At 43.0% G+C, this 26,514-nt stretch overlaps 2 protein-coding genes across 2 annotated transcripts in view; both read right to left on the reverse strand.

Moving 5' to 3' along the window:
* T265_15496 (hypothetical protein) overlaps positions 1-3,434 on the reverse strand; it is a gene marked incomplete at both ends in the record, with an annotated part of 49,394 nt that extends 45,960 nt beyond the window's left edge. The window contains one exon of the mRNA XM_009178399.1: positions 3,293-3,434. Within this exon, the coding sequence (XP_009176663.1) occupies positions 3,293-3,434 (142 nt within the window). The remainder of the gene's footprint in view (positions 1-3,292) is intronic.
* Positions 3,435-4,865: 1,431 nt separating this feature from the next.
* T265_11682 (hypothetical protein) lies at positions 4,866-24,738 on the reverse strand (the record flags this gene model as incomplete). Its single annotated transcript, XM_009178400.1, has 4 exons — positions 4,866-4,967; positions 5,486-5,867; positions 14,827-14,884; positions 24,699-24,738. 4 exons carry the CDS (start codon positions 24,736-24,738, stop codon positions 4,866-4,868), a joined length of 582 nt encoding a protein of 193 aa, XP_009176664.1.
* Positions 24,739-26,514: the final 1,776 nt, after the last annotated feature.

A 26,514-nucleotide genomic window follows, 5' to 3' on the forward strand; every position in this document is an offset into this window, starting at 1 on the left:
CCTCCTAAAACCCAATTACTGCTTGCAGTGTGATTGTGTACAAACGCCAGCTAGCAGCCAGACATCATGATTTGTTACTCAATCTTTCATTTTGCAGGACCAAAAGCAAATGATAGTGAGTCAACAGCAAGCTAACATATCGTCGCCATATGACACACCTCTCCACAGTCTCCCAAAACAAGGAAATGGATGATAACATAATGCGCACTGATTAGCGTCACCCATGGATATTAATTACATTTACAGGAACCACGCGGTGAATTGGTTGAACACCGTTAACTGAATTCCACGGAGAGATTCCTAATGTGCCCATTTTGTAGAATTTGCATACATCAACACACAAGATAGGCGCCGCGCCCAGTGGTGAAATTGCTCTTGGTGTTTTGTTGGGTATCACAGAAATCTCATCCAAATTCCTACGAATGATGTTCAAATTATGCACAAACGTGTGAACGTGACTTGCGCAAAGTTGCTTGATAATGCATAGACCAACGTTTTCCGTTAACTGCACCAAACCTCGTCATTATTTAGTCGATTTGTATAATTGCGATAAATAAATAGGCCCTCTAAAAAACAAATGCTGACTGGAGCTAATCGGATTGTAGTCATTCTTGTTGCCCTACTTGGTTGGACGTAATTTCGTACACGCTTTTACGCGGCACAGATTGACTACATAAATAATTGCACCCGTTTTAAGTCCACTTTTGTAAGCTATTTTCGGTTTCCATCAAGACGAGATCTGGTTTAAAGTGGTTATTTAACTTACGCCCCTTGAATTTCTGCAAGTGTAGGCAGGTCGGTAACGTAACACATAAATTTCAAAACACACATATGATATGTGCAACTTGATCACCGGTAGATTCACTGAGGGAGAAATTTACTGTGATAGCTCGTTTCCATTTCGACTGTACATCATCGGACAGCAGCAGGCGGTAGGTTTACAAGATATCAAATCAAACATTTCGCACAATCAACTGTTCAAGGTGACGCTACCCGGGGTACTCCCCAGAGTCCATGTTTGTACCCAGAAAGATACACCCGGAAGGAACTTAAAACTGTCAATTCTAACACTCGTGTTGCCAACTGACGACACGCTACAATGACACCTATTGAGGGCTGAGCCCGCGGTTGAAATGAGAAACTGTAAATTCTGCGTCTGCCAAGTTCCCTGTGTAGAATGTCCAGCCAAACGCATATGTCACGTAGCTAGGCAGCTCCGCGTATCAATCGCTGAGCACGAACGATATGCGCGTTTTCCTACAAGAAACCTAACAGAGTGGATCATATCTGTTGTAAAATACTTCATTACCTTCTATGCTGGGAATAACTGCCTTATTGAGGAAATCATGCGTAATCAACCTGTTTTCCAGCCAAATATATCGGTCAGGCAGCTAGGCAGATCGGTGTACAAATTGTGGAGCGCAACCGATATCAACATTTTTCCACGCACTTGGGGAAAAGCATTTAAACAGTTCCGGTGGTACAGGCCTACTACAGTCATGATTCAGGTCACATCTATAACGGTTATCCGCTGATGTCCCACAGAATAACTCACTGCCGAACTTCATCTACCACATTATGGCGTTAACATTCCATCTATGTGGATGTCAACCAGTGCAGGAACAGAAATCACTTTTCAAACGGGGATCTCAGAAATGACGCATTATGGGCGGCACAACAACATGCGAAAGTCCATTCATTTGGAATGCACTCATATTCACAGCTACACACAAACTCCCGCACGGCGGGCCATTTCGACCACCAATTGAGCACTGGGATGCACCAATAAGAAGGCACTGTGTAGATACAACTGCCTCTGCATTTGGCTAGTACATATTCATTTGTACAAATCCTTCAGAAAGATCACCAACGGCAACCGATAAATCGGATTATCTCAATATATTCCACTACGCTACTTCATGGCATTATATGGAACGGAATTTCGCAACCCTACATACAGGCATCGTTGCGTACGTTGCCATTTTCACTCACGCGACCATTTTTATAAATACAACAGCACAGAAGCTCAGTAATATTGAGGTTGGACGAATCCTAATCCATGATTTACACGTTTGCATATGCAGCGGCAACACAATTTGGTCTCTCTCACCATCAGTGTTTTGAAATAATCAGTGAACAATAATTAGAAAGACCTAAAGCTGCCACCTTGCCGTGGTGGTCGGGCTTGGGTGCTGCAATGATCCCGCCGGCTACACTGGCTGGAACTTCGCTTCACAAGGTGCAATGCCAAGAAGTCCAAAGTGGATCAGCCAGACCAAGAGCAGCGAGACCCCATACTACCGTAAATTGTGCTACGAGGCTGTCTCCGGGTAAAGTCGTACTGTCCTCTGGGACAGGAGTGTGACGGCAATAAGATATTCCCCCAGGTGACCAGCACGTCCATATTTATGGAAGCAGCGTTGCTGGCTTACCACGTGGAAGGACGTGTTAGAAAAGGTCGGTTCCATAACCGCCAATATCGATCGCCTAACGGTTGACCATGACCTCTGGCGCATTATCCAACACGGTCGAAATACTTTTGAAACCAAAGAGCCCGGTGATGTTCAACAGGCACCTGTTGTGAGAAGCCATATCAGGAATGAGACATTAATGCCTTATTCCCTGCGCCCTCGGGTAAGATAAACCTCCGGCAGCCGAGCAGGTCAGAAGGTTGAGTCGTCGACTCCTGGCTAGGTTCGTAAAGTATACCTTACATTCTCCCACCGCCTCGTGGGTTAGAAATTTGAGTCGTCAGCTCTAGGCAGTGTCCCCAAAGAAAAAGCCTACATTTCCCCACTGCCTCGTGGGTCAGACTTTTGTGTCAGAAACTAGACTCAGGGCCCCCAAAGGAAATCCTACATTCTTCCACTGCCTCGTGGGTCGGACTTTCGAGTCAAAGGCTCAAGGTGGTTCCCCAAACCAAACACCGCTCCTCGGCTTGGGTAACCGGGAGGTATCATTTGCCCGCGCAGTTCATCGTCCACCGATGTCCCTCCCCAACCCCTTTCCACCGCACAAGCAAACGTAGCTGGGCCATTTGACTCTCAGTCATCCGACGGAAGCGCCTTATGCTCCTCGCTGCCTACAAACATTAAACAAAATAACATCCTTCTGAATCCACGAAATCCTTTCTATATAGGAGCCTTGAACGTCCGTACTTTATGTCAAATTGACAGACGCAACGCTTGTTGATACATTATACTCCCTTAAACTCCATGTATGCTGTGTCCCTGAAAGTCACATACATGACCCAAGCGTGGTTATGCAACTCAGAACGCCAAGATGAACTCACCTCTTTCACATTTCTCCCTCCGTATGTCCGGTGACCCAGAAGCGATGATTCGTGGAACATATGGCGCGCGATTTGCCCTCAGTTCCAGAGCTGAACGTGCTTTGCTGGATTGGATTCCGATAAACAGTCTTCTTTGCGCCATTCGGCTTTATTGTTCAATTAAGCCTGATTGTTTTTCGGCGTAAAAAAGCGGTGCCTGCTTGTCATGTCGGCTTATGCCCTAACGGATTGCAGTTGTGATGCAAAGAAGGATACTTCCCTTTGGGAGATATTCGGGCTCATTTGTCAGGTAACAAGCACTAACATTGTGCTCCTTGTAGGCGATTTGAATGCTCAAGTAGGTCGTCGGAGCTCCTTGGAATCACATTTGGGTGGTCGATTCGGAGTCGATGCTCGCCACAGAGATAACGGAGTTCTAAACCTTCAGTTGTATGCTGATCACATGCTATTCAAAGTTCGATGTTTGAATTTAATCTTAGGGGACTTCCCGGCTTTTTAATGCACACTGGTGCAAATGCAGTTTTCGTAATACTGCTGATACCGCTGATACTAGTGATGGGTAGACACGCGAAAAGTACGTGTGGTTCGGGGAATTTTGCCTTAAGTTTCTTGAAAAGGGAGATCTGTTGCGGAGTTTGTAGAGTTGTTTTGTAACATTTGCTTGAATTCGAGCAAGGAATGACTGGCGTCAATGAATATCCGGGAAAGTTCAGGAAGGCGCTTTCATGAGAAGATGGGTGTTCAATTTTTGTAAGTAAGATGCAACTAAGCGCATTGCTTTCCCGTCCAATAGTCTGTAACCAGTCAGTTGATGTTTTCCAATAAACAACTTCGCAGCAAGGGCCTTCTTCTCTTCCTTTGGTGCCGTGATCAAGATAATGATGAACATCCCGTGGCCCTAAAGCTTTGATGTTCGAACCTTCGTGGATGACCGTGAGGAGGTTCCGGATGCCGCTGGTCTGGGGACCGATTGGGATAGTTTCGCGGAACTGAAGACCCTCCTCCGGGGCTGAGCAAAATGGCCCAGCATGCGGCCAGAAGAGTCGCTCGGAAGGTGTTCGCCGCGAAGGAAGTTCATGAAGCGAAGATCGACACACTGGCCGACCGCCAACAGGCTATGAGGCCGTTCAAGACGGCCAGGATGGCACCTAGCTCTGACACGATCGTGTTCTCCGCCGGCCAGCAGCAGTCGTTGGATCGTGCTTTGTCGGGGCTAGGCAAAGTGTCGCGCCTCCCATTGCTGCATGACCAGTTTGTCGAAGATATGCAGCCGGCGCTTGGTGCCCATTTGCGTTAGGCGCGACCAAATGACCAGTTGAATGTAAAGGAGCTGGTGCGCCTCGCCCGGGAACTGCCCGAGGAACCACTGGCCAGGTTGCAGTCGCAGGAGAAGATCAACAGTGGAGAAAATGAGGTGGACGGGATAAAGAAGTTATGTTTGATTGATTCAGGAGCCGGCGTATCCCTGAGGTGGACAGGGAACCAATCTGAATGCACAGCGTGCGCGCCAGCCGTGAGAGCTCTTGGTGGATATCGATTGAACATTGACAGATTGTCACCGCATTCGATAGGCCTAGGCGACAAGTACATGCAGGACGCATTCCTCATCAGCCCAGACGTAGAACAGACAATGTTGGGGGCGGATTTTCTCAAAGGCACCGATTCCGTGATTGACCTAAAGCGGGAATAGTTGGTGATGAAATATGGCGCAACCAAGCTTGAAGGTTACCTAGGCGCTGCCGTGAGTGAGCTGTGTGTCCGAAAAATTTCGTCTTGTAATTTATCTTCTCTACGGTCCATGCTCGAGGAATATTCCGAACCATTCACGGGCGATGAGGATCCGTTTGGCTTCTGCCCGTGGATTGGACACCAAGTTCCCCTTTCGTCAGAACGCCTTCAAGCCTATGGCCCCGTACGTTGCCGCTCCATTTACGGGAGGAGGTCCATAAGCAGATTCAAGAGATGTTGAATAATGGCATAATCGAAGGAGCCAGTAGTTCGTACGATTCTTCAGTTGTGCTTGTAAGAAAGACGGACGGATAATACAGGTTTTGCGTGGCAACCCGGCTTGAATGAACTGACCGTAAATCGGGTTGTAGCTGTGCCTTCGGTTGCGGAGATTTCCTATTCCCCTCAAAATTCTTGATATTTCACTGTGTTTGACCTGCGTTCCGGACACTGGAAACTACCTACCAAGGCGGAGGATCGAGGGATTACGGCGTTCCCGGCTGGGAATAACCAGTAATAAGTTAGACGAATGCTGTTTGGTTTGTCTGGGGCACCATTCACATTCCGGCGCTTGATGCTTCGTTTACCGAAGGGACTCCAGATTGTTGCCGTGTACGGGGACGATATCGTTGTGTACAACAATTTGGAACCGGAGCACGTGGTTCGTTTGAAGGCTGTATTGAAGTGGATCCGGGAGGCTGGCTTGCGGATAGATGAAGCCAAGACAAAACTTGCTCGGAGTTCGGTGACACCGCTGGGACATAGAGTGGGTAATGCAGAAGTTTGCCCATTGCCAGAAAATTTGGCAAAGGTCGAGGATTGTGCTGTTCCCAATTCAAAGCGGTCTCTATGGAAGTTTTTTGAACGAGCAAAGTACTACATCCGGTTTGTCAAAGATTTCAACATAATTGCTGCTTCACTGCATGACTTGCCCGGTCAAAATCAGAAATTCGGATGGACCAGGGAAGCACGTGGGGCTTTTAGGCGGGTCAAAGCGCGGATGCTGGATCAGCAACTGACCCTCTAACTCAGTTATGGCCTCTTCCCTTTCATTTTCAAGACACAGCAGATTAGGAAGTTGAGTCAATAGCTATCCAAGATGAGTTTAAATACAAGAATGGTTATTTGAACTAATAACGACAATATCAAGTTTCACGATATCAAGCAAATTTCTCTGCCATCCGCGCTAACAGCAAAGTGATATACCCAATTTCTAGCTAACATGTGAACATCCCAGAATATTGCAAGTGTCTTTATGTTAATTCGCATAAAACACCTGTCTACGGACTTCCAGTACAAAATGGATGACAACAAAACGCGCCGGGATTAGCGTCACGCACGTATAATAATAATGGTTAATTGTTAATCGAATATTTCAAAAGTCCCGTTAACAAGCAAATCTCCCTGGAATCACCATGCTTCATTTAGAATGGTGCAACAAGTTCTTCTTTAACATGTGTTTCTTCGTATAACACTTGTGTCTACTGGCTTCCATTACAAAATGGATGATAGCGTAACGCACACTGATTAGCGTCACGCATGTGTATTAATCAGATTCACAGAGAGCACGTGTTGAATGATTTAGCGTCTTCAAGATAAGTTATTTCCAGAAGTCATCATTTTCTGATTTGGCCGTGTAAATTGGCGTCCTGTCGAGTCAAAATCATCCTCTTGAATGCTGACCCGCCTAACGACACGCTATTCAATTTTCGATGTTTGAATCTGGTCTTAGGACAGTTTTCAAGCTCTTTCTTGCATACCTTTGTAAACGCAGGTTTTGTACTACTTCAAGCAGTTGTATTCTCCTACGTTTGGGTGTGATGAAGGCGAATGTTAGGTGACCGTCCTTTGCTCATCACCCAGCTAGTTACCAAATTTCAAACACCCAATTACCGCTAGGAATGTTATTCTGTACCAACGCCAGCTCGCAGCCCAGACATCATGAGTTATGGCCTATTCCTCTTTGATTTTAAACGACCAGCAGATAAGGAAGATGAGTCAGTGATTTTCCAAAATGAGTTTACAAATAGGGAAGGTTAGGTGAACTATATACGAGAAGATCAAATGTCTCCTTATTAGGCAAATCTCCCTGGAATCAGTACGTCACAAGCAGCTTAATATACCAAGTTGTTCGTTAACATGTGAACATCTCAAAATATTGTCACAAACCTGTCTGCAGATTTAAATGCTAAATTAATGAAAAAATAACGCACAGCGATTTGGGTCGAACGTGTACATTATTCACATTTACAGAGAGCACGCGTCGAATGGGTTGGCCTCCATAACATACGTTTTATGCTGGCATTTCTTATGCGGTCAATCGTGTAGAATCTGCGTATATCGATTCACAATAGAAACACGACAACCTCGCTAAGTTGCCTTCAAGGTCGAAAATATATCTCACACGAGTTGCATTTGCATTCTCGATCATTTAAGTTCACAAGCTGTTCCAAACAAGCACAAAAAAGCGAAACTGCCTCTTGGATTTGTAAGGGAATTAAAATCCTCAATGTTAAGCCCCGTGTTCCTTTCGATGAAAGGCTTGCACTAATACTCAGGCTTATGTTTATCAATATCTGGTTTTTAAATTTTCATGTCTGGGGTTACGTAGGTTACGACTTTCGGCAAATACGTTCGGTTACCGATGTTTATTTTGTATCACTTTAAAACGGCCATGGTTCTCAAAATGATTAAATAATGACCGGTGGCTGACGATAGCATGGAATGATGTACACAAGTTTTGATTTATGTTTGACTAGATATCTTCGAAGCGGTCCTGAAAGCAGCAACAGAAACCAGCTGCGATTCTACTGAAACATGCTGTTTGTGAAGAATTCAACAATGTTCTTTGGTCCAGAAAGAATTCGACTTTAAAATCCGAAGATTAATACTCCGTTCTGTCTGATATTAGGATTTATACCGTCTGGTGTTAGTGAGTTCCACTAGATCTGGTTGACGTTCAGATTTTTGGAAACCGTTCCAGCATTGGAGCATGCATTTTGCAGTTGAGAAATAAACTTCTCACGACTTTCGCTCAACCGAAACGTTACAATTGTGCTGCTGTATGACTGCTATTTATAGTTGCATGTCTGGGGCTTCTCGGGTAAATGCACAAAACCAGGGGTTTCCGAAACGGACCTTGTCATCTTCAAAATCACGAGGCTAAATGGGGTTTAGTTTGCATGCCATGTTTCTTCAGTTTTACTGGTTTTACAATATTTAGGGCCATCAAGCGATAATCAGACAGAATCACTTCTGTCTGTTCAAGAAAACCCTGCAATCTTGTGGCGATCGCCGGCAATATCAAATAGCTGCGCAGGCATTGTACATATTTCTTTCACCGGATCCATCGACGGTTTGCACAAAACGGGCTACAAGAATTCGAAATGAGCCTACTGAATGTCGTCAGGCGTTCACACATCTTGCTTTTGTAGTAAAATTACATGAATTTATCTATTGTGCCTTAGAAAGAAATCAGCCGGTCAGTCGTGTAGAATCTGCCTATATCGATTCACAATAGAAACACGACAACCTCGCTAAGTTGCCTTCAAGGTCGAAAATATATCTCACACGAGTTGCATTTGCATTCTCGATCATTTAAGTTCACAAGCTGTTCCAAACAAGCACAAAAAAGCGAAACTGCCTCTTGGATTTGTAAGGGAATTAAAATCCTCAATGTTAAGCCCCGTGTTCCTTTCGATGAAAGGCTTGCACTAATACTCAGGCTTATGTTTATCAATATCTGGTTTTTAAATTTTCATGTCTGGGGTTACGTAGGTTACGACTTTCGGCAAATACGTTTGGCTACCGATGTTTATTTTGTATCACTTTAAAACGGCCATGGTTCTCAAAATGATTAAATAATGACCGGTGGCTGACGATAGCATGGAATGATGTACACAAGTTTTGATTTATGTTTGACTAGATATCTTCGAAGCGGTCCTGAAAGCAGCAACAGAAACCAGCTACGATTCTACTGAAACATGCTGTTTGTGAAGAATTCAACAATGTTCTTTGGTCCAGAAAGAATTCGACTTTAAAATCCGAAGATTAATACTCCGTTCTGTCTGATATTAGGATTTATACCGTCTGGTGTTAGTGAGTTCCACTAGATCTGTTTGACGTTCAGATTTTTGGAAACCGTTCCAGCATTGGAGCATGGATTTTGCAGTTGAGAAATAAACTGCTCACGACTTTCGCTCAACCGAAACGTTACAATTGTGCTGCTGTATGACTGCTATTTTATAGTTGATGTCTGGGGCTTCTCGGGTAAATGCACAAAACCAGGGGTTTCCGAAACGGACCTTGTCATCTTCAAAATCACGAGGCTAAATGGGGTTTAGTTTGCATGCCATGTTTCTTCAGTTTCACTATGTTCATCTGGTTTCACAATATTTAGGGCCATCAAGCGATAGCCAGACAAAATCACTACTGTCTGTTCAGGAAAACAATGCAATCTTGTGGCGACCGCCGGCAATATAAAACAGCTTCGCACGCACTGTCCAAATTTCTTTCACCGGATCCATCGACGGTTTGCACAAAACGGGCAACGAGAATCCAAAATGAGCCTACTGAATGTCGTCAGTCGTTCACAGCTCTTGCTCTTGTAGTAAAATTACATGATTTTCGCTATCGTATCTTCAGAAGATATAATCAACGGTTCAGTGCGGTACACTCCACCCGGCCTTATATACATCTTATATAGGTCACTGTTAATGCGCTCTGCATGAGTTAGTTCGTAAACCAAGTTCACGAAGACCTGTCACATAAATGACACCTACACATATTGCCTAATCATTTCCACGACTCACAATCCAATAGATATCAAATATTCTAGCGAATTCTTCAGGATTTTTTAACCGCCGGTTCGAAGCCAATAGTGTAAACAAATGCTTGTAGTTCTACTAGTAAGAGGATCAGACTATTGACTACAGTGGGGACTAATTGTCCCACACCTTCAAGGTGGGTAACATTTGGTTGGTGAAAAAGTCAGAAGTTGTTCCATGGTCCAAAGCGGAGCTGAATTCAAAATTCGGAGTCACCTGTCAGGAATTCAGAAAACAAATCGCTTGTTACTGTTGAATACTCCGTTATGTCTGATGTTTGGATAAATACTGTCTAGTGTCAGTGATTTCCAGTGAATTTGGTCAACAGACGCGATATTCGGAAACCGTTCGATCATTACAACCTGCATATAGCAATTAGGAATTATTGGCTCACGATTTTCGTTTATCTCACTGAAAGCAACCGGTTTCCTATTAATTCCGGGGAAATCTGGATAAAAGTTTGATGAATATCATGAGCACAGGAAATGCATCCAATTATTCCAAGAATATCAGCAACATGTAACCCGGGAATATTTGATAAGCACTACTCATCATACGCAATGTCTGGTATTGCAACAACAGTAATCGTGAGCGTAAGGCACGTGTGCTGGCGGAGGTGAATGCCAATAACTAACGCAAAATGTTCTACGCCCATGAGACAAAAGTCATTGTTCCATGGACCGACTATCTCCTCGGATGGTGAGTGTTTGGTAAACACTCAAAATACAGTCATGCATGTTGCTCCGCAATACTCAGCGTAAGTTCTCGGAAGTATTTACGAGGCACCGGGTGCTCCCATAATCATCGCGTGGTTCTCGGTGCCGTAGTTGTAAGCGATATACTTGAGCTAACCAGCTTACTTGCCGCATGTCCCAGTAATCTATATCTCTCACAGCAAATGCTTAGAAGCAACGTTCAGGGGTATCATTAACTGCGTTTTAGTAGGGCATCACAACTCTGCACTTTGGTTGAAACAACACACTTGTCAGCAATCAGCGATGAATCGTTTGTTTCGACGAAGCTCAGACGGTGCATCCGATTATGGATATTGGGTGATGGTAAAATGAGAAAGACGGTTTGTATGATCCTAAGTTAAAACCCGGAGACGCCTGTAAGGATTTCACACAAATTTAGTTTGTTACCGCGAAATACCCCGTTCTGCTTGATATCAGCATTTATATTATCTCTTATCAGTGGGTCATGCTGGATTTGTTAGCAGGCAAGATTTTTTTTTAAATGGTTACGTCATTCGAACCTGCTTAGATCAATTTGCGTACGTTTGGCGCAGGTGACTAAATATGTAGGGTGGCCGTCAGTCGCTCATCACAAAACCGTTTACCAACCTTCATACACCAAAATTAGCGCTTGCTCCGTAACTCTGTACGAACGTCAGCTGCCAATCCAGATATCAGGAGTTAGGCCTATTCCTCTTTCATTTTCAACGACCAGAAAAAACAGAAGGTGAGTCAATAGCTATTCAAGATGAGTTTACAAACTAGGAAGGTGAGTTGAACTGTATACGAGTAGATCAAAAGTTTTGTTACCAGGCAAACCTCTCTGGAAACCGCACACCAAAAGCAGTATAATACACTAAATTGTTCGCCCCGTGCGGACATTCCAGTTTTTTGTGTTTCTTTGCATAACACGGACTCTCTCTCTGTATTCTGCATTCTCCCTGTATTGGCAAGATCAAGAATAAAAAACCGTCCCCCTTGCAAACTTTTACGAGATTTCAAATGTATATCTGAAATACTTGTATTTATATACATCAGCAGGAGACATTTTGCGACCAATTGATGTACTTCTCAGATGCGCGAATCTGCAATGTCCAGTGTACTCCGCCAAAGATTAAATTGTACCGCGCGTTCTTTTTACCCTAATCAACAAAGTGCCACCTACACAAGGTGAGCATTTTCCGCTTCAGATGTCGAAATCAATTTCTTCCATTTAAAGGTCCTATTGTAGGCGAAATGTTTGGTTATTTACAAGATACACCACAATACTGAAAAAATCAGGTATAAAGATATGCGACGCGATGTTTTCTTAAACGCTGCCATCAACCGGAATATTACTGGGCGCAGTTGCCTACAATAAAAACGGCATATTCCTCCGGTCATAGGCCGGGCAGAGTTGTTAAGAGTGACTTTAAATTGATGGCATTTTGGAACGATGGCAAGTAACTCGAAACATGTTTACACTTGCGTTTAGATGCTTCGTTTCGCATTGATATTTGATGGATTTGTGGGACTTGCTTGACATCCAGTCCCGTGAGTTGGCATGGGATCGGGTGCGCTGCTACTACTTATCCCCAATGACCTTGACAGTAGCACCAAATTGAAATGCTTTTGGCAGAATAAGGCGAATGTTGCGAGCATGGCTGTTGTTGTAGTTGATGGCTGTGTATGTAAAATTAGACAAGAATACTAGAGTACATATTGTCAGCGGAGTTTGACCTGGTACACTTTCTTGCTACGTGGTTTTAGTGTATTTGGCCATTGAAAATTGTTTAGGCTGATATTAAATGATGATGTAACAGATGCATGTGGGGTTCGGAAAAATTTGTGTGACCACTTCCTAACGCACGTTTTATGTCATGCAGTGAGCCAAGTACTGCCTCAAAATTTCCCACTTCCTGCATACCAGAGGAAATTTCTCCGTCTTAGTTGCTCAATTCCAACAGGGGTATATTTTGCGATGGTGCGCGGGAACCCCCATTTCACTAATCATTTGGTCATTCCGGCCCGTTTTTTGGGTGAAAGATGGCAAGCGTTATTCTGGTCATTTGAAACGCACATAACTCTTTAGCACCCGGAAGTAAGATAATAACATGTCAAAAAACATGTTTCACAATAAAACATTAAGGTTTGAACTCTATGGGGAATCACTTCGGGAGCGCCGGAAGGATCTTTATGTGTTCCCCTTGAACACTGGCTAGGTTTTGCTGGTAGCCTGGCACATCCTGGAACACAGCAACGATAGGGGACAGTGTGAAACATGGCTCAGCCTCACCGTCAGTGGCACCCATTCATCCAATCTATGGCTTTCAACGCATGGATCCTCTCCGATCCCTCAAAGAAAAGGTCCACTGACAACCTTGAATTTAAACACCAATTATACCAACTACCGCTACCACTGCATGGCCATCTACCACAACTCCGCATTCATCGGAGAACGATGATGCTTCACTACACCCATAATTTCAAATTGCATACTGAATTTTGGTCCATAAATTGTAAGCAGACACAGGCATAAAAATATGCTAAATAAAACCCGGTGGTTATGTTAATTTGGTCGTTCGTTTACACATACTTTATACACTTTCTTCGCGACCGAAAGCAGCACACTGGCAAAATAGTTGGGCGAAGGAAATCACACCAAAGCGTTCCTTAATTTGAATACAAAACAAAAATTTAACTATATCTAGATACATATTATACATTGTACATAAACGTTACTTGAGTGTTCGTTTTCGGTATTCCCATTCACACGAATTCCTGAATAATTCCGTGAATAAAATGGAAAGTCATCATGGACTAATGTATGTATTGAGGGCGCACATCACAGTTCACCCTAGGCCTCCGAACAACAATTGATGATTTGCTATCACAAAATTTCAAAGTGTACTCAGACTTTCAAATATTTGTGCTACAACACAAAGTGCGATGGCATTCAAGCGGTTCTCTCGAGTGCAACACAATCACCAGCCGGATCCTTCACTGCACCCATAAGTTCAAGTTGCATACTGCATTTCGGTCCATGAATTGTAAGCTGACAGACTCATTATTACGTGTTGAAAAACACCGTCCAGCATTGTAGCAATCTCCTACAGCATGAGAAGGCGCTAACACTTTACCGTATGATCTTTCAAATCCTTCGGAAAGGGCGTGAAATTGGGGACTAAAATTCGCTTGTAATCACATACAGCATGTTTCACGAACTTCGCACCTGATATTAGTAAACAAAACTAAAACGCAGTCATTAACCCAAACCGGTTTTGAGAAAAATCGTTGGTTCAATGTAAAATGCGCATTTCTGTTTGAACTTAGGCTTTATAACGTCTGGTACCAATAAAAGGATTATGAGGTCCGTTTTATTGAAACTGGGTCTATCACTATCAACTGCCTTCTTTGAAACAACCAGTAAAGTAAATGAGAAGATCACTGAGATAACTTGTTTTCATTTCGACTACACATCACCGAACAGCAACAGGCGGTACGTTTATAACATACCAAATGAAAGATTTCTCACAATCAAATTTTCAGGTTTAATCCGCACGGGCTACTTTCCAGATTCCATGTTTGTACCCAGAAAGATTCACCCGGAAAGAACTTAAAACTCTCAATTTTAACATAGTTGTCCTCAACTGACCACACGTAACAACCACACCTATTGAGCACTTAGTACCCGGTCAAACTGAAAAACCTTGAAATCTGTGTCTACCGAATCCCCTGTGCAGAATGTCCAGATAATGCATACGTTAGGCAGCTAGCCACCTCCGCGTACGAATCGCCGAGTACAAACAATATGCGCGCTTTCCGCAAAATAAACCTACGAGAGCGAAAGGAATGAAAACTCCATTCCACGACTACAGTCCACGCATTTATCTCTGAGCATCTTAACAGTCCTGATAGTACAGGTGCATAGTGGAACGTTCATGCGTTAATATCCCAGAGACCAACACACCGCCGAACTGCATATGCCGCAATGACGGCGACAACAACCGATCTGCCTGTATTGGATTTGCTGGACAAAATAGCAGCACATAAAGGCAGAAGTCAAGCAGGAATCTCAGAAATGGCACTTCTGAGTCTCCACAATAAAAAAGCAAATAATAATTTAACCACAGTACACGCGCACAGAAGGCCCCGCACTGTAGCCCGAACACACCACAGATAGATCGGGATAGGTTGTACTTGGAAGAGCAAAGGTTATTTCAATCGTTCTATCTTCAGAAGGGCGGGTTAATAATCGTAAAAATACCTGATAACGGGAGTTTGGTCGTTAAGAAAAGCATTTCGGTCAAGTTGTGTACCACATCCTGGAGAGCTCAAAGAATGAAATTATTCTGGATGTTTTCCATGTAAGATCTAGATGTGAGACAATCACAGGCGTCTTGTCGATTGAGTAGATCTAATATCTCTAATTGTAGTGAAATTCAAATTACCATCAGCATATTTGTAGTCTTCAGAAGTAGCAATTCAGCAGGATATTTTCACGTAAATGTCGTCCTTGTGACGAAAGTCAGAGGTATTTCCAGGTGCATCTAGCAAAATTGCTAGTAGTATCAGAGAAATTGACGAAACACTGCACACTGCACTGCGTGTTGATCCATGCCTCACGAACTGCCTCAGTCTATATATTGGATAGCATCAGGACGTAAGTCAACCACAGTCGCACAGTCACACACACATGCTTTACATCTCAGGTTGACTGAATTTACGTAACGTAACACAGCGGTCATCCACGCATATATATAAGACCTTGGCGTAAAATGCACAAACCTGCAATTTGTTTCACTCAGTTCAACAGTTGTCACAATTGGGGCCAAAATAACGCCGATCATGACCATCCACTTTGATTAGGCAATCTGAGAGCCTCCTTCGTGGTTCTAGGTTCCCGCAGACAGAGTAACTTTCGAAACGCCATTGCGCTTGATTTTGCTCGTAAGCACACTTATTTTGGATGAACCTTAATATAACACGTCAGACGGTCCAATGCGATGAAAAGGAGACAACAAAATGTTCCGACATCTGCGAAACCACTTGACTAACATATATTCCAACCTCAATGTTAACTCCGTTACAGAATCATTCTTCACGTTATTAGGTTCCGATATTTTGTTTTTTGTCGATCACCTGACGTGTTCATGATACGTTTTGGCGTAGTGATCGTCCGTGCAAATTTCCCGGGTTTTGTTCGCCATTTTAAGTGCGTAATATAAGCGGGCGGTCACCAAGGGCCTCAGTAAATACACTTCACTCCGAGAGTTCCACGATATTTGTGCCCTACTAAGTGGCCATTATACCAACGGTCGCGATTGTGGATGGACCCAACGGTGGGTTAAAATCAAAATTGCCATAGAATGAACGCTTGCACTGTAATTTCGTACGAACGCCAGCTAGCAGCCCCATACATCATGACTTATAGCCAATTTCTCTTTCATTTTGAAATACCAGCGGCAAAGGAAGGTGAGTCAATTGCTATTCAAGATAAGTTTACAAACAAGGAAGGTTATTTGCACTATATAGACAAGATCAAACTCTCGTTATCAGGCAAATCTCCTTTGAAATCCTCTTGCCACAGGCAACATGATATATCAACGTCCTCCTTACCATGTGGACATCGCAGAATGCTATCAATTTTGTTTGTGTTTCCTCGCATAACACACCTGTCTGAGGACTTCCAGTACTAAATGAGTGGCAAACCAACTCGCTCTGATTAGCTTCACGCATGTGCATTAAGCACGTACACAGAGAGCCAGCGTTCAACGGTTTGGCCTCCTCAACACAATTCCTATGCTGGGATTTCTTTTGCAGAATGTGCCTGTATCGATACGCAACAGAAGCACGACACCCGTGCAGAAACTGCTGTTAAGTTCGGCTCCATATCACGTAAATGATACTTGCATCCTTGATCATCCACATTCGCAAGATGTTCCACACATAAACAAAAACGCAAACATTCGTCTGCTAATGGACGTTCGGTTTTGTAACGGAATTAAAAATCTTACCGCGTTTTTTTAGGGTAGGCTAGCATAAATACGCAGTTGTTCTCTGCCTGAGACCATGCGTAGAACGCACATATCTGGATATTTTATCAATAGGTTCAGCGTGATTCATCCAGACGGATAAAGTTGAAATGAAAATATCCTCCTTTTCTGAGTGACTCTAATAGCTGTCAAGTCGCACTCATCTACCTGCGTACCGACTCCTATGCGGATGCGCTTTTCAATGTTATATTTGAATCTTAGGGGAATTCCCCAGCTATTTTTTCACACTTGTGTAAATGCGGTATCTGTAATATAACCGGTAGCTCTCTCCTCGTGTGTTAAGGTGTGGTGATAGTAAATGTAGGGTGACCGGCATTCGCTCATCACAAAACCGGTTACGAACCTCCAAACACCCAATTACCGCTTGCGACGTATTCTGCACAAACGCCCGCTAGTAGTCCGGACATCATGAGTTATGGCCACTTGATTTTTTCATTTTCAAGGCAAAACAGAAAAGGAAGGTGAGTCAATAGCCCTCGAAGGTCCGTATACAAGCACGAATTCTTATTTGAAATAATGACGAGAATCTGAAAGGTCTCGTTATCAAGCCCATTGGCTTTTCGCAGGGATTTAATTCACATGATGTTGGTTGATTTTTCAGCCATTTTATTTCATTTCTAGACCATGTATTTCTGATGCAATATTGTTCATTTCAGTTGTTAAGTTACTTGTCCTCCAGGTCGCCTCAGTTTGTTTTGAAGTCATTTTTATGATTCCATTTTGCGCGTACCACATCACGGCTATCGCCACCATGTAGGGCATCTGTTTTCGTTTTTCCTATGCATTACATCTGTTGTGAAATAATCAGTTACATTTTATGCCGGGATTACCAGCCTTATCGAGGATCTCATCATACATGTTTCATAAGCCAAATATATCAATCAGGCAGCTAGGCAGCTCCATGTAGGAATTGTGGAGCTTAAACGATATCAACGCTTCCGCTACGCACTTGAGGAAAATTAGTTAAACAGTTCCTATAGTACAGACCTACTGCATTCAACATTTAAATCGCATCTTGAATGCTTGTGCGCTGGTGTCCCGCAGATCAAACCACTGCCAAACTCCATCTACCGCAGTGATGGCGTTAACATCCCATCTCTCTGCATTAGACTTACTGACAACACGAGCGGGATCGGAGATCAGACTTCAAGCAGGGATCTCAGAGATGGCGCATCATAGCGTGCACAACAACAGGCGCAAGTTCACCTAAATCAGAGTACACTCACGATCACAGGTATTCACAAACTCGCGCACGGCGGCTAAATTCGACCACCAATTGGGCACTGGGATGCATCATAATTGAGCACGGTGATGCATCAACAAGAAGGCACCGTGTGGACAAAGGTTTACGCTTCTCAGAAGTTATTTTTGCTAAGCAACCTAGGGCAAATTTCCGGCCGGACCAATGTTTGCCCTAACACACGTACCTACTGGAAAACATTGAAACATTATCGTGAGTACACTATCCCGCAGTGAATAATTGTTGCTAGGGAGGGGCAAACTAGTCAAACTTGGCAAGCGTGGGAAGCATCCTGAGAGTTCAAAAATTTCGTTATCATGCAAATCCATCTGGAGTCAGCATGTTCCAAGCAGTATAATACACCAAGTTCGTCAACGTGTGACATCCCAGCTGATGTGTGATTCTTGGCACAACACGACATTCCCTCTGTATCGGCACGCTCAATAATAAGAAAACGCATTCCGTGTAAAATTTTACGAAATTTCCGATGCAAATTTATGTATATATATATATATATATCAGTAGGAGACATTTTGGACCAATTGATGTACTTTTGAGTGGCGGGAGTTTCCAATGTCCCGATTATTCAGCCAAAGAGTAAATTGAGCACCGCACCTTCTTATTTTACCCTAATGAACAAAGTACCACCTAAACCAAGTGAGCATTTTCCGTTTCGGATGGCAACATCAATTTCTTCCATAGGAAGGTCCCTAGTGTAGGCGAGATGTTTGGTTATTTACAAGATACATCACAATACTGAAACACCAAGTAGGAACTTAAACGATGCAATGTTTCCTTAAACGCTGCCTTAAGCCGGAAAATTACTGAGCGCAGTTGCCTACAATAAAAATGGCATATTCATCCGGTCGGAGTGGCAGATTGAGATGCTGTGAGTGATTTTAAATTGATTTATTTGTGGAACGATGAAAAGTAACTCGGAACACGCTTACACTTGCGTTTACTTGCTTCGTTTCACCTTGATATTTGATGGACTTGTGGGACTTGCTTGACATGCAGTCCCGTAAGTTGGCGTGGGATTGAGTATTCTCGTTTATCTCCGGGGGATAAAAGTTGAAAAACGATCCACTTTGACAATAGATTGGCGAAGCCAGTTATGGAATAAGGAAGTCTGTAAGCTTATGAAACCTTCACTATCATTATACCGGCAACAATAATAAAACTTTCATCAGAAGTATAGCGGCAATAGTAATATTTTAATCTTTGCTCCCTATGCATTACTAGTGGAAACAAAATTAAGTCGTTTGAAGGCTGATGATAACCGAAGGATGTGCTATTAGAGACTCTACCAGAAATCAAAATTCCACAGGCGGCATTAGGTAATAGGTTGTCTGATATCACACAGACACCAAAGGAGATCGTCGGGTTGGCCCGTGATCTCAGTCTTCGTCAGTATAACTGAGCTCTGGATATAAATCATGCGCAGGCGCGACATGAAGTTAATGTAGTAATTTTGAACATATAGTGGTTATTTACAGAGAAATGCGATGGTAGCTCAGGTAGCGTAGATGGCCATTGGCTTGTTCGCTCAGCTGCGCAGATTAAGCGCAAGCGTTATTGAGAATTGCACTGGTGTAGGGCTGGAGGTTAGTGATTGTACTCACAATCTATTGCAAGGAATATCTTACTATTTGAAGAACCTCTCATACAAAAATGGCCGGTAGCTGAACAACTGCACGTGTTTCTTTGGTAAGAGTAATTTACGCGTTTTTTGGCAACTTGCTAATTATTCCGTCAAGATCGTGAGAGCAGAGAACAAAATGACGTGGAAATAAGGTGCATTTACCAAGCATCAATGTCTCATTATAATCGCATGAGAAGATGGAAAAAGCAGTCATGGGAATACTGCACATACTGTGCATTGCTGGGGAATTAGATAGCTGTTTTTTTATCTCATTACTCCACGAAAGGGCCGCTGGATAATGGAAATTTCAGGTGCGCACTATGAGGCACTCATCGAGGTGTAAAAAAATACTTTATCCGGTCGGAGTGGCAGATTGAGATGCTGTGAGTGATTTTAAATTGATTTATTTGTGGAACGATGAAAAGTAACTCGGAACACGCTTACACTTGCGTTTACTTGCTTCGTTTCACCTTGATATTTGATGGACTTGTGGGACTTGCTTGACATGCAGTCCCGTAAGTTGGCGTGGGATTGAGTATTCTCGTTTATCTCCGGGGGATAAAAGTTGAAAAACGATCCACTTTGACAATAGATTGGCGAAGCCAGTTATGGAATAAGGAAGTCTGTAAGCTTATGAAACCTTCACTATCATTATACCGGCAACAATAATAAAACTTTCATCAGAAGTATAGCGGCAATAGTAATATTTTAATCTTTGCTCCCTATGCATTACTAGTGGAAACAAAATTAAGTCGTTTGAAGGCTGATGATAACCGAAGGATGTGCTATTAGAGACTCTACCAGAAATCAAAATTCCACAGGCGGCATTAGGTAATAGGTTGTCTGATATCACACAGACACCAAAGGAGATCGTCGGGTTGGCCCGTGATCTCAGTCTTCGTCAGTATAACTGAGCTCTGGATATAAATCATGCGCAGGCGCGACATGAAGTTAATGTAGTAATTTTGAACATATAGTGGTTATTTACAGAGAAATGCGATGGTAGCTCAGGTAGCGTAGATGGCCATTGGCTTGTTCGCTCAGCTGCGCAGATTAAGCGCAAGCGTTATTGAGAATTGCACTGGTGTAGGGCTGGAGGTTAGTGATTGTACTCACAATCTATTGCAAGGAATATCTTACTATTTGAAGAACCTCTCATACAAAAATGGCCGGTAGCTGAACAACTGCACGTGTTTCTTTGGTAAGAGTAATTTACGCGTTTTTTGGCAACTTGCTAATTATTCCGTCAAGATCGTGAGAGCAGAGAACAAAATGACGTGGAAATAAGGTGCATTTACCAAGCATCAATGTCTCATTATAATCGCATGAGAAGATGGAAAAAGCAGTCATGGGAATACTGCACATACTGTGCATTGCTGGGGAATTAGATAGCTGTTTTTTTATCTCATTACTCCACGAAAGGGCCGCTGGATAATGGAAATTTCAGGTGCGCACTATGAGGCACTCATCGAGGTGTAAAAAAATACTTTACTTTGAACATATGTGAAATTTGAGGCAATTAGGAATTATTGGCTCACGATTTTCGTTTATCTCACTGAAAGCAACCGGTTTCCTATTAATTCCGGGGAAATCTGGATAAAACTTTGATGAATATCATGAGCACAGGAAATGCATCCAATTATTCCAAGAATATCAGCAACATGTAACCCGGGAATATTTGATAAGCACTACTCATCATACGCAATGTCTGGTATTGCAACAACAGTAATCGTGAGCGTAAGGCACGTGTGCTGGCGGAGGTGAATGCCAATAACTAACGCAAAATGTTCTACGCCCATGAGACAAAAGTCATTGTTCCATGGACCGACTATCTCCTCGGATGGTGAGTGTTTGGTAAACACTCAAAATACAGTCATGCATGTTGCTCCGCAATACTCAGCGTAAGTTCTCGGAAGTATTTACGAGGCACCGGGTGCTCCCATAATCATCGCGTGGTTCTCGGTGCCGTAGTTGTAAGCGATATACTTGAGCTAACCAGCTTACTTGCCGCATGTCCCAGTAATCTATATCTCTCACAGCAAATGCTTAGAAGCAACGTTCAGGGGTATCATTAACTGCGTTTTAGTAGGGCATCACAACTCTGCACTTTGGTTGAAACAACACACTTGTCAGCAATCAGCGATGAATCGTTTGTTTCGACGAAGCTCAGACGGTGCATCCGATTATGGATATTGGGTGATGGTAAAATGAGAAAGACGGTTTGTATGATCCTAAGTTAAAACCCGGAGACGCCTGTAAGGATTTCACACAAATTTAGTTTGTTACCGCGAAATACCCCGTTCTGCTTGATATCAGCATTTATATTATCTCTTATCAGTGGGTCATGCTGGATTTGTTAGCAGGCAAGATTTTTTTTTAAATGGTTACGTCATTCGAACCTGCTTAGATCAATTTGCGTACGTTTGGCGCAGGTGACTAAATATGTAGGGTGGCCGTCAGTCGCTCATCACAAAACCGTTTACCAACCTTCATACACCAAAATTAGCGCTTGCTCCGTAACTCTGTACGAACGTCAGCTGCCAATCCAGATATCAGGAGTTAGGCCTATTCCTCTTTCATTTTCAACGACCAGAAAAAACAGAAGGTGAGTCAATAGCTATTCAAGATGAGTTTACAAACTAGGAAGGTGAGTTGAACTGTATACGAGTAGATCAAGCGTTTTGTTATCAGGCAAATCTCTCTGGAAACCGCACACCAAAAGCAGTATAATACACTAAGTTGTTCGCCCCGTGCGGACATTCCAGTTTTTTGTGTTTCTTTGCATAACACGGACTCTCTCTCTGTATTCTGCATTCTCCCTGTATTGGCAAGATCAAGAATAAAAAACCGTCTCCCTTGCAAACTTTTACGAGATTTCAAATGTATATCTGAAATACTTGTATTTATATACATCAGCAGGAGACATTTTGCGACCAATTGATGTACTTCTCAGATGCGCGAATCTGCAATGTCCAGTGTACTCCGCCAAAGATTAAATTGTACCGCGCGTTCTTTTTACCCTAATCAACAAAGTGCCACCTACACAAGGTGAGCATTTTCCGCTTCAGATGTCGAAATCAATTTCTTCCATTTAAAGGTCCTATTGTAGGCGAAATGTTTGGTTATTTACAAGATACACCACAATACTGAAAAAATCAGGTATAAAGATATGCGACGCGATGTTTTCTTAAACGCTGCCATCAACCGGAATATTACTGGGCGCAGTTGCCTACAATAAAAATGGCATATTCCTCCGGTCATAGGCCGGGCAGAGTTGTTAAGAGTGACTTTAAATTGATGGCATTTTGGAACGATGGCAAGTAACTCGAAACATGTTTACACTTGCGTTTAGATGCTTCGTTTCGCATTGATATTTGATGGATTTGTGGGACTTGCTTGACATCCAGTCCCGTGAGTTGGCATGGGATCGGGTGCGCTGCTACTACTTATCCCCAATGACCTTGACAGTAGCACCAAATTGAAATGTTTTTGGCAGATGCGTTTTCTGCGAGAAGAAAAATATCCTAGCTGGCACCGCCGAATGGACATTATTTCTTTATATTTTCAGTATTTTGCATTTTATATTTTTACATATATACTTTCCCACTGCAGCTGAATCTGAAGCGGTTTTTCGAGTGGTTGAATTATTGTTTTCAGGTGATGGCGTGGTGTATCACGTTTTAGAATTTGGAGGTTGTTTACCCGCCCATCGCAGAGAATGGCTGAGTTTACCTGACAGTATAATGAAAACTGTACACGGAATGAGATTAACTGGAAAAACTGTGAAAATCAATAATTCTAGCCATATTTTCTCTAAACATGTTAAAAATCAGAAAATCTTCAACCTTTTCAAATATTTAGTAAGCTGCGTGGGCAGTACCAACGATGCCTGAACCTCTTCTAATTTTGTAGCACCCGCTGAAATGCGAAATCATCTGTGAACTAAGATGGCTATATTGGCAGGAAAAAGCACTTTAATTAATTAGTATATTGCTAAATGTTGTGTCATTGAGGAAAGTTCTCGGAAACCATCATGAGATATAATTAGGGTTTTGCCACAGGAAAGTTTCTGAATATAACCCGTTTTTGTGTGTTTTTTGTATTTTCCTCCCGTGATTGTCCTCACTATTGAGCTAAAAATCCGCAACTTATCGCAGAAAATTTGTCAGTTTCAGTAAAAGCTGACAAACAATAATATTTTACCAGATATGTAAAACAAACGGTTTTAAGGTTTGCCTGAAACTGGCATTCAGTTGGAGGCAATTTATTTGCCTAAATTCATGGTAACTACCTGTGGTGAACCCACGCCTCGGTTTTTCCAAACTGAAATCTTTGGAGATGATTTGATATGTTGTCAATTTTTTGAAACATAGATTTGTCCATATACTCTAGGAGCACCACACTCCTTTTGAAATTAGTTTATAGCCTGTTAGCATATGACACACAAGTTAAATTTCTGATAATTGACTTTCTCAAGCTCTTCCAAACGTGTTACAAAGCGTAGAAATTTATCTTCTCATTCTGCCTACATTTTGTAACCAGCAGATGTAGTCATCAAGAGTGACAAGGGTCATCCACATTTAGTTAACTTGTATTATTAGGGGACTCCCGGCTACATCATTGATCCCTTAGGAAATAAATGTTCAATGTAATTGTCTATACACTAGACGGTTCGGAACGTCATTCTGTGTACAATTCCATGAAGCAAAGGATAATTGCATAACTTTTGGCGCGGTACCAGTAGCTATATTATATAGTCACCTCAGATACTCTTGTGATAAATTTGTGCGGTGATACATTCATGAACTGCGTACACCGGCAAACATTGTGGCATACAGCGAGTTTTTAAACGCGGTGGTGCGCACCACCAGGTTTCTGAAATTTGTATGGGAACGCTTTGTCTCATTTGAGAAATACTGAAAAAACACCGCGTAAGTGAGCTAGGCTGCATGATATCCAGGGCACATGTTTCGCAAAGATTTCGAAGAAAACATCGTGTGTCCGGTTGTGTTTTAATTTTCATGTTATTATGGACACGTGTTAATCATTTTCAAGACTGTCCTTTCCCATTAGTGCAGGCAGGATATAATTCACTGATCTTGCATGTAGACCGCTGATTAGTCGCGCCACATTTTATGAAAGCAGTTGACAAAAGTTGGGAAGCTGCATGCAATTTACATGATGGACCATTACTCACAAACCTCGCATAGTTGGTTCAAATGCATCAATCTGAATTATCATTTATTTTTGAAGAGCATTGTCACAAACATAAAAAGTCAATGCAGGCGACTAATGCGGGCGAAATACGAGGGAGTACGAGAGAAAAGAGTGTAACGTCTCATTTCACTCTATACCATCAACAATCCCAGTCAGGTGAAATGAATCCCAACGCATGGGAAAAAAATTTGGTATGGAAACACATGTCTGAGGACCAGCAAACGAAGAAACGGCAAACAATGCTAAATGCTCCTCTAAATGCGGTTATTGCTAGCACATTCAAGACTCACATATCAGGCACAAAATGACCGTCATATTGGGTTAAGTGTGAGGTTAAATGGCAAAAATGTACATTCAACGCCATGTGCCACGCATGAAAGTACGCAGAGAGCCCACAATGGCAAGCAAACACCAGTCAATGACTGGGAACTCATGAGGTCTTAGTCCAATAACAGCCTTAGCGTATTCGGAGAGCAGATGCCACGATAAGAAATGATCATTGGTTGGTGAACCAAAAAGTCCAAATCACAAAATATTGTGTAGGGCTGAGATAATGGCGAGGGAATTTTCGCCAGCACCATAATTCTGCTTCCTCTCATTCCACGGAGTCGCTGCGCGCCCATCTCAGACAATATTGACGTCTATTAAAGTAGCTCGGCGATCTCGAACAGCCATGAGGTCAGGTTTGATGAAGGTGGTCGAAGATGGTGCACCGCAGTCGACGGAGACGTTTTGCGAGTTCTCTTGCAACCCAATTATTAGGAGCACATCTGACGTCATGCGTGATCCAGCAGGACTGCAAAATATGCACCAAACTCTCCGGTGGGCCACAGTTTCTACGACATAAGATCGTCTGGCCACCATGATCAGGTCAAGCACTTCTAACTCTCGTCCAAACAGGTTGCATCGAAGCTGGATACCGCGGATGAATATCCGAAGAACCACTCGTTCTGGAAATACAATCCATCGAGTTGAGAGAGGCGAAGTGACCAAATCCATTAAACAGCGACCTTCAAAGCTGTTGTGCAGACTATCACCCCAAGAGAGCCACTAGCTCTTCCTTAGTGTTTACGCATTCGCCTTTGACCCGGATCGGGAGGCTGACATCCCTAACAATTTTGCCAAATGCGGAATCGTTGACAACATTGCGTAGTACTCGGCATTGAGTAGAAAGAAGCTATTTCATACGCGTTCTCCGCTGCATCGTGATTGTTGCGCTCAAACGTGGGATACCAAGTCCCCCATGTTGTTTATCGGCGTGAATCTAGCTGATCGCGGTGATCTTCGGCAGACGAAGCCAACCACAAATATATTGCCTTATATAGTTGTCCGAATTTTCGAGTGTTTTGGTGGACTTCGCTGAGCACGAGAGGATATGTGAGCCTTGGTATCATGTAGTTCCTCGGAATCTCCATTCGTTGATGCGGCTTCAGTGGGGCACGTTTCAATTCTTCCAGCAGTTTGAGAAGGTGCAGTCGATGGCTGAAAACCCTTTTTCACTTGGAAGTGAAGGTAATGCTCAAATATGTTACGATGTCCATCGGATCCAGAGGAATGATGAGTTCCTCGGCGAAGCAAAATGGTTCGGCAGAGACTGCTGTTGCCCGACGTTTCCTGTCCCCACAAATAACCATCACTTCCGTCCTTCGGGCTTTTACTTCCATGCCATCTCTTCCCAACTCGGCCGTAGCAGCTTCAAGCTCCTCTTTAAGGCGTGCTTGACTTTCTCTACATACGACTCGGTCGTCAGCGAAGGCAAAACCATCGAACAGGGTGTCATGGAACTGGTATCCCATTTCC

The sequence above is a fragment of the Opisthorchis viverrini genome (assembly GCF_000715545.1).
Source record: "Opisthorchis viverrini unplaced genomic scaffold opera_v5_554, whole genome shotgun sequence".
Lineage (NCBI taxonomy): Eukaryota > Metazoa > Platyhelminthes > Trematoda > Opisthorchiida > Opisthorchiidae > Opisthorchis > Opisthorchis viverrini.